The sequence below is a fragment of the Elephantulus edwardii genome, unplaced genomic scaffold (genome assembly GCF_000299155.1).
Source record: "Elephantulus edwardii isolate Elephantulus edwardi_28Jun2011 unplaced genomic scaffold, EleEdw1.0 scaffold00536, whole genome shotgun sequence".
In the NCBI taxonomy this organism is placed as follows: Eukaryota; Metazoa; Chordata; class Mammalia; order Macroscelidea; family Macroscelididae; genus Elephantulus; species Elephantulus edwardii.
In genome coordinates this window covers 151,012-159,844 of record NW_006400286.1, presented here as the reverse complement: position 1 = coordinate 159,844, position 8,833 = coordinate 151,012, and the positions used below count along the sequence as shown (strand labels likewise).

Here is an 8,833-nt window from a genome sequence, read left to right as displayed (position 1 = left end):
TATCTTCTCCTGGTTGTAAATTTTTCAGAATACTGGGAAGACTCTTTATGTTGTGGATTAGGACTACTAAAGTTTTTCCAAGCTTTTCTTGAATGAAGTTTACAGTCCTTGGTTTTAGTCCTAGGTCCATGATGCACCTTGAGTTGGTTTTTGTATATGGAGTGAGGTGGGGATCTTGTTTAATTCGAGAAGATAATTTTTAACTTGTTGAGGTTTGCTTTATGTTCTAATAGATAGTTGATTCTGGGGAATATACTGTGTGCACTTGAGAAGATAGTAAATTGATTTTTTAATTGGGTGAATTACCCTGTATATGTGTATGCGATCAAGTTAGCTGATGATATAGTTTAGTTTGCCAACATTTTTGTCAAGTTTCTTTTAAATTCACCTGTCCTTCCTTTGGTGAGAGTGGTGTATTGAAGTCTTCTACTACTATTGTGGTGTTCTCTCTTTCTTCAAGTCTGTTAACCATTGTTTTGTGTATTTTGCAAGTCTATAGTTAGAAATATACATAGATGTTGACTAAGGATATGTGTTCTTGATCTATTATTCTTTAATAATAATGCAGTGTACTTCCTTATGGTGGTTTTTGTCTTGAAGTTTGTGTGTGTGTGTGTGTGTGTGTGTGTAAGGACTAGTTACATTATTATTTTAAATTGTATATTGGCTTGCATAAAAATATACATTGCTCTTCATGCACGCCTCTATTTATGTTGTATTTCATATTATCATTCCTATTCACAGTGTTTTATAAAATTATTCACTATTGATCCATGGCCACCATCTTCAATTCTCCCTGGATCTTTCCTCATTCCTTCACCCCTTCACTTTGCCCATCAAACTCTGTAATCTCGAGATTTTCCCTCTTCCCTCCCCTTCTTTGGACTTCAGCACACATCTTCTATTTTTACAATAATGGTCTTATGTAATATTTGTCCTTATGAGACTATGTTAGTTCCCTCAGCATAATGTTCTCCAGCCTTTTCTATGTTTTATAATATTTTTCAAAATTATTGTTATTAATATTCCTTCATGTGAGTGTACCATAATTTTTCAATTCATTTCTTTGTTGATGGACATTTTGAGTATTTCCATCTTGTTGTTACTGTTAATAATAACTTCTATGAACATCAGTGTACAAATCTTTGATTGTGTATTAGTTCTGTTTTTCTCGGGGTATATAAACTATATAGTCAGCCAGTTGGACCTTGTGGATATATTCAGGATACTGCACGCAACTAAAAGTGAATTTTTCTTCTCAATTGCACCTGGTTTATTCCAAAATTGACCACATACTAGGACACAGAGCAAGCCTCAGCAGATTGAAAACATTGAAATCATACAAAGTATCTTCTCAGACCACAATGCCATAAAAGTAGGTATTAACAACAAGCAGATAAAAGCTTATAAAAGGACCAATGCAGAAGCTAAATAGCACCCTGCTATAGTACAGTGATGGTCTGGAAGAAATAAAGAATTAAATAAGTTCCTTGAAACAAATGATAATGAAAAGATAACACACCAAAACTTCTAGGATTTAGCCAAGGCAGTCCTCAGGGAACAATTCACAATAATAGGCAAATACATAAAAAGAGAAAAAAGAAGCAAAATCAATGACTTAACATCTCCATCAAATAGAAAAAGAACAACAGTCTAACCCCATATCCTTTAGAAGAAAGGAAATTATAAGGATAAGAGCTGAAATCAGTGAGATAGTAAACAGTTGAAACCATCAGCAAGTCTAAGAACTGGTTCTTGTTGTTGTTGTTATGTGCCGTCGAGTCACTTGCGACTCATAGCGACCCTATGTACAACATCCCTAAACTCCGCTCTGTCCTGTGCCAGTCGCACTGTCTCCGACACTCCCATCCCAATTATCCCAGTCACTGTTCTTAGAAAAGGAATAAAATAGATAAACCATCGGCAAACTTAACAAAAGAAAAGAAAGGGAAGACAAAGATAACTAAGAAATTACAGAGGTAACATCACAACAGAACCAAATGAAATTAAATCAGTAATATCAGAATATTATGAAAAGCTATACTCAGATGTATTTGAAAACCTAGAGAAAATGGACAAATTCATTGAATTCATGCTACCCAGATTAACACAGACAGATGTAGAACACTTGAACCGACCATCACAAAAGAAGAATTTAAGCAGGTCATAGAAAGGCTTCCCCCAAGAAAAAGTCATGGTGCAGCTGCCTTCACAGCCAAGTCCACTAAACAAACATTCAGAGACTTTGTCACCAATTATACTTAAATTGTTTTAAAAAATTAGCACCACAACAAGGTAATGGTAAATAATACAATAGAAAAATGGGCACAGGATATGAATAGACACTTCACCGAAGAAGACATTCAGATGGCTGACAAGCACGTGAAGAAATGTTCGAAATCCCTAGCTCTAAGAGAAATGCAAATCAAAACAGCTATGAGATATCATCTCACCCCAGTCAGAATAACAAATTTAACAGAACAGCAAGCAACAAATGCTGGCGAGGTTGTGAAGAAACTGGAACCCTTATTCACTGTTGGTGGGAGTGTAAAATGGTGCAACCACTGTGGAAGGCAGTATGGCGCTTTCTCAAAAAGTTGCAGATAGAGATACGATTTGACCCAGCAATTCCACTACCGGGAATATACCCTAAAGAGATCATAACTGACATCCAAGCATATATATTAACATCCATGTTTATTGCAGCTTTGTTCACAATAGCAAGGAGTTGGAAACAACCCAAGTGTCCATCAACAAACGAATGGATAGAGAAGCTGGTGTGTGTGTGTGTGTGTGTGTGTGTGTGTGTGTGTGTATTTCTCTTGCAAAGGCAAGAGAATTAGGGTGCTAACTGAAAGTAACTGATGAATTTTAAGGGAAGTTTTATTTTTGTAAATGGTGAAGGACTTGCACATACTTAAATGATGATGGGAAGGAGCTCACAGATTGGAATATGTCATAGGTGCAATAAAAGGAGTGGATAATTGTACCTTAATATTTCTGGAAAAAATATGGAATTCAGAGCCTGACCACCTTTATATAGAATGTATAGCCTTGGCCACATGGAGAAATGCCTACCTCCTTACCAGGGTAGCAGAGAGCTTGTTTGGGTTTTGATACCAGGAGTTGAAGGAGTTCTTACTTGGAGCTTGTATTTCACAGTGAGTTAGAAACTGAATCTACTGCTACAAGTGAGACTAGTTGGGAGAGAGGAAAGTGGGAAGATATGGGGACAGAAGAAAGACAGTTCTAAGAGCCCACATAAAAAAAAAAAAGAAAGAAAGCCCGACCAGGAGCTTCCCCAGTACCACATTCAACGTCACCACCTTCTCTCCCCCAGTGTAGTTTGTGGGATAGTCTGACTAATGCATCTATGGACTATAGATGAGAGACAGTGTTGGGAAGATATTTTACAAATAAACTGTCTGGGCTTTTCTAGGCTAAAGGGATTTAATATTTCTATGGAGGTCCAGGCTGACATCTGGGAACCATTCCTTTTGTTCTGCTCCCTACTTAGACTTGGTGGAATTACTTACCCTGGAGTCCTTTGTGGTATGATAGACTGGAGGTGATCTTTTTCCACTCAGAATTCAGAATCTTCTTTCCTTTTACCTACCAATGTGATGCTTCTTCTGTAGTTCTCACTTGCAGCTACTGTTCTTCCCCTATACCACCCGAAGCTTGAGAGGAAATCACTAAGCCATTGCATGCCTGTGCTCCAGGTCGGGCTCAGGTCAGGAAGGGAGGAATATGTTGGCTCTCTTATAAGGCCTTTAACAAAAACATGTTTTTTCTGCTTCCCTTTTCATTTAGGCTCGAAGAAATCGAGAAATAGCCATTTTGCTCCGCAAAATTGATGAGGTGCCCAGCCGAGCAGAGCTAATACAGTATCAGAAGAGATTTCTTGAACTCTACCACCAAAGTAGGTGCATCAACTGTGAACAAGGTCTGAGAGGGACCAGAGGCAGAGAGGGGCTTAGTCCACTTGAATGTGATGATTGATAGACCTTGAAGGCCATCTAGTGGGTAATCCTTTTAGTAACACTGCAAAGCCCCCAGTGCTTTTTACAAGGATGAGTCTTTACATGAAGATAGCTTTTAGGGCAGCATTTCAAACCAACACTCTTTCTGATTAGCCCTTCTCCCGTGCTCTGGATTTTCCTGAACTTACAGGAAACATCTCACCATTCTTTTCATATTTTGCTGTTTTGACTTGACCTTTAGTAGTCCAGACATGGATCTCCCTCAGCTTGAAATCAATGTTCAGGTGTTTCTAGGCTCAGAATGGCATTCTAGGGCCACAGAGTTGGCATTTGTTGTGTTCAGATTGCTCCTGTAATGCCTGTTACAACAATATATCTCTGCTAAAATACCACTCGCTCAATTGCAGTCTCACCTGCAATTTCTCGTCCAGACTTCTGTTCATGCTGTGTCTTTCTCCCTGCCAACACAGTTTCAAGAGCCTTTGGAGGTCCTCTCCACTCTTGGCTGCCTGTCTTTGAAACCTGTTTTCTGATCTAAGTCTTCCCTAGTCTGTATACTATTGTATAGCATGTAACATGCTTTCACATCTTTTACCTTGACTTGTCCTGTGTCGTGGGCCTGGGATTCCTTCTCCTCTGTTACCCTTCAAGACTTAGCTAATTTATCTACTTTAGGTAAGAAAGAATCATCCCTTTTTCTGGGCTTTTATTCTTACAAGTCACCCTGAAACCTCAGAGCAATAAGTATAAACTGAAGCTAAACTTTCCTCTTGCCAAGTCTCTCCTACTTCCCCTTTTCCTTTAATTTACTGTTACTAATGTTGAGTGGTAACAACCTGGATACTTCTTTGTCATCTCTTAAAGAGGATTATGGTCACTTCCTGCTCATCTCTGCCCACCACTGCCAGAGTCTTAACACTTCTCTGTGTTCTTGACTGAGTCACTATACCAAAAAGAATTGGATAACAGAAGAATTTAATGAAACAACATATGATCAAGAGGTTGTGGTGGTGATGAAGGTGGATGTTCAAGCTGCTCTGAAGGAGTTGGCAATAAACAAGGCCCCACAAATTGACAGCACACCTATTGATATATTTGAAAAGTTACTGCCTGGGATGCATTTACCAAGTTGTGCTAGGAATTCTGGAGGACAACCACCTGCCCAGCTGACTGAAAGAGATCTTTATTTGTTCGCATTCTAAAATAATGGTGACCTGACAGAGTACAGAAATTATCGAACAGTATCATTAATATAACATGCAAGGAAGATTTTGCTGAAAAGTGTCAAAAACTACTTCAACACATCAACAGAGAACTGCCAGATGTTCAGGCTGGGTTTAGAAGAGGCCGTGGCACTAGGGATATTTTTGCCAAAGTTAGATGGAGCTGAGCTGAAAGCAGAGTACCATAGGAATGTCTGTCTCTGTTTCATTGATGACACAAAAACATTTAACCATGTGGATCACTGAAAAAAAAATCTGTGGCTAATTCTGAGAAGAATGAGAATCTCAGAACACTTGATTGTGCTTGCACAAAACCTATACTTAGTTAGACTATGAGGCAGTCATCAAAACAGAACAAGGAAACAGTGTGGTTAAAATGACGAAAGGTGTATGCCAGGAATGCATCCTATCTCCATACCGTTTCAATCTAAATGCACAACAGATTGTTTGGGAGGCTAGGAGGAGGAATGTGGCATCAGGATTAGAGGAAGACTCGTCAACAACCTGTGTTATGCAGATGACACTACTTTGCTTGCTGAAACTTAGAACCTAAAGCACTTGCTGCAGAAGGTCAAGGACTGCAGCCTTCCATATGGATTGAAGCTCAACATCAGGAAAAGAAAGGTTCTCACTGCTAGGCCAGTTGGCAACATCATGATAGATGTTGAAGAGATTATTAACAGCTTCAGCTTGCTTGGCTCCACAAGCAACACTCTTTGTACCAACAGCCAGAAAATCAAAAGAGTAATTGCATTGGGAAGATTTGGTGTTGGGTACCTATCCAGAGTACAGAAGAGCAACGGTGTCAGTCTAGAGACTAAGGTGTGCCTGGTTCAGGTCTTTACAATTACTTGCTATGCATCAGAGAGGACAATAACTAAGGATGATAGAAGAAGAATTGATGCCTTTGAGTTGTGGTATTTGTCCTATGAGCTGTTTCCTAGAAACATCATCCTGTGATTTCCATGTGGCACATTCCAACTCAGAATCTTAAACTCTTCCTTGAGATTAGGTCTCTTATGCACTCTTCCTGGTAAAGTTCAAGCACTGTCCTGTCATTGAAAACCCTTGCATTTGATAAAAATGATCAGAAACAGAGAACAGTGGCAGTTGGTTTCTATGAGATTTTTAAACAGAAAATAGTTTCTATCATTTTCTAACCCTGCAAAATTATTATTGGCAGTAACGATAGTTCCTTAATTGTTACAAGATAAAAAAAGAAAAAAACATAAATAACATCTATATATATGGATCTTACCTGATGGATTACATGTGATGAAAGTGACTACATCTGTGGAAAAAGGCCATAGAAAAACTCAAGATCCTTAATATGAGACTGAGTGTGGAATAGACCATGAATTGCTCATATGCATGTTCTAACTGAAGCTGAACAAAATTAGAACAACTCCACAAGAGCCAAATAAACCTTTAGTTTATTCCACCTGAATTTTAAAAATAGCTCAAAAATAGATTTAATACATTAATCTGTAATGGCAGAAGACCAGGCAAGTGACATCAAGAACATCATCAATGATAAGCAAAACATTATGAAAAGAAATAGTACACCAAAATGGATGTTAAAAAAAAAGACTCTGAGTCATTCTGTGAAGCAAACATAACCCTAATACCAAAACCAAGCAAAGATATTACCAAGAAAGAAAACTACAGACCAATATTGTGCTGATGAATATTGATGTAAAAATCCTTAAGAAAATCCTAGCTGATAGAATCCAAAAGCACATTAAAAAAAATAATAATCATTCATTCATGACCAAGTGGGATTCATAACAGGTATACAGGGAAGGGCCAACATAAGAAAAACAATCAACATAATTCACTATATTAACAAAGTAAATAACAAGAACCAATATGATCTTAGCAGTTGATGCAGAAAAGGCGTTTGACAAAATCCAACATCCTGATAAAGACACTCAGCAAAATTGGAATAGAAGGGAATTTCCTCAACATAGTGAAAAGTATATATGCAAAACCAAGAGCCAACATCATTCTCAATGGAGAAAGACTAAAAACAAATTATTAAAATGTTGCTATATGCAGATGATATGATAGTATACACAGAAAAACCCAATGACTCAGCAAAACTGTTAAGAGTTTAAGGCCAGTTTAGTAGCGTGGCAGGATATAAGATCAATATCCAAAAATCAATAGGATTCTTCTGCATTAACAAGGAGAACTCAGAGATGGAAATAAAGAAAGCAATGCCATTTACAATAACCAACCACCGGTTGAGATACTTGGAAGTGAATATAACTAGAGATACAAGAGACCTATACAAAGAAAACTAGAGCATTTCTGAAAGAAACAATAAAAAAAAAAAAAAAAAAAAACTAAAGAAATGGGGAAAATGTACCCTGTTCATGGAATACTCAATATGGTGAAAATGACAATCCTACCAAAAGCAATCTACATGTTAAATGCAATCCCAATCCAGATACCAAATTCATTTTTCAAAGAGATTGAAAGGGAAGTTACCAAATTTATTTGGAGAGACAAGAGACCCCGAATAAGCAGAACACTTAAGAGAAACAAAAATTACGTTGGAGGCATAGCACTCCCTGACTTCAAAACCTACTACACAGCAGTGATAACCAAAAGAGCATGGTGCTGGTACAATGACTGGCACATAGACCAATGAAACAGAGTTGAGAACCCAGAAATAGACCCAGCTCTATATGGTCAATTGACATTGGACAAGGAAATCAAAGCTATCAAATGGCGAAATGATAACCTTTTCCAACAAATGGTGCTGGCAAAACTGGACTTCCACCTGCCGAAACCTGAAACAGGATCCACTTCTCACACCATACACAAAAATCAACTCAACATGGATCAGAAACCAAAGCCCAAAACCGTAACGTTCATAAGAGACAAACTGAGATCAAGCTTAGATGTGTTAGTCCTAGGTATAAAGAGACTGCCAAATACAACCAGAAATGCACAATCTAAAGAGGATAAAATTGATGCATAGGACCTTCTAAAGATTAAATTTCTGTGCACATCAAAAATCTTTTTCAGCAGGGTAAAAAGAAAACCTACAGGGAGCAAACATTTGGTAATACCATCTCAGACAATAGTCTTATATTACACAGCAGTAGATAACTAATACATTCACCGTACGAGATCATTGGGAAAATTAAAGGAGCTAATACACCTAGGGGGTGGGGGGAAGAGTCTTATAACAAAAGTTTGCAGAATCTCTTGAGCCTTCACAAGAAAAAGACTGATAACCCAATTACAAAATGGGCAAAAAGACATGGAAAGAATTTTCACACAGGAAGATACTCGAATGGCAAACAGACACACGAAGAAATGCTCCAAATCACTGGCAATAGGAGAGATGTAAATCAAAACCACAATGAGGTACCATCTCCAGTAAGAGTGGTAAAGTTTAACAGGGCAGCAAGTCATAGATGTTGGAGAGGATGTGGTGAGAAAGGAACTCTTAAACATTGTTGGTGGGATTGTAAAATGATGCGACCATTCCCGAAAGCAGTTTGGTGCTTCCTCAAAAAAGCTGAAAATAGAAATTCCAGGGGGATGGGGCGGGGTAAAGAGGCGGAAGCAGGGCGGGAGCCGGGTTGGCTGGGGCGGCGGGCCGCGGAGCCC

General features: G+C 38.3%; 1 protein-coding gene across 1 annotated transcript in view; it reads left to right on the top strand.

The window, feature by feature from the left end:
* The window catches only part of LOC102853882 (coiled-coil domain-containing protein 93-like), a 298,740-nt gene that overhangs the window by 255,197 nt on the left and 34,710 nt on the right, over window positions 1–8,833 (top strand). Inside the window, exon 17 of the mRNA XM_006903207.1 lies at window positions 3,814–3,922. Within this exon, the coding sequence (XP_006903269.1) occupies window positions 3,814–3,922 (109 nt within the window). The remainder of the gene's footprint in view (window positions 1–3,813; window positions 3,923–8,833) is intronic.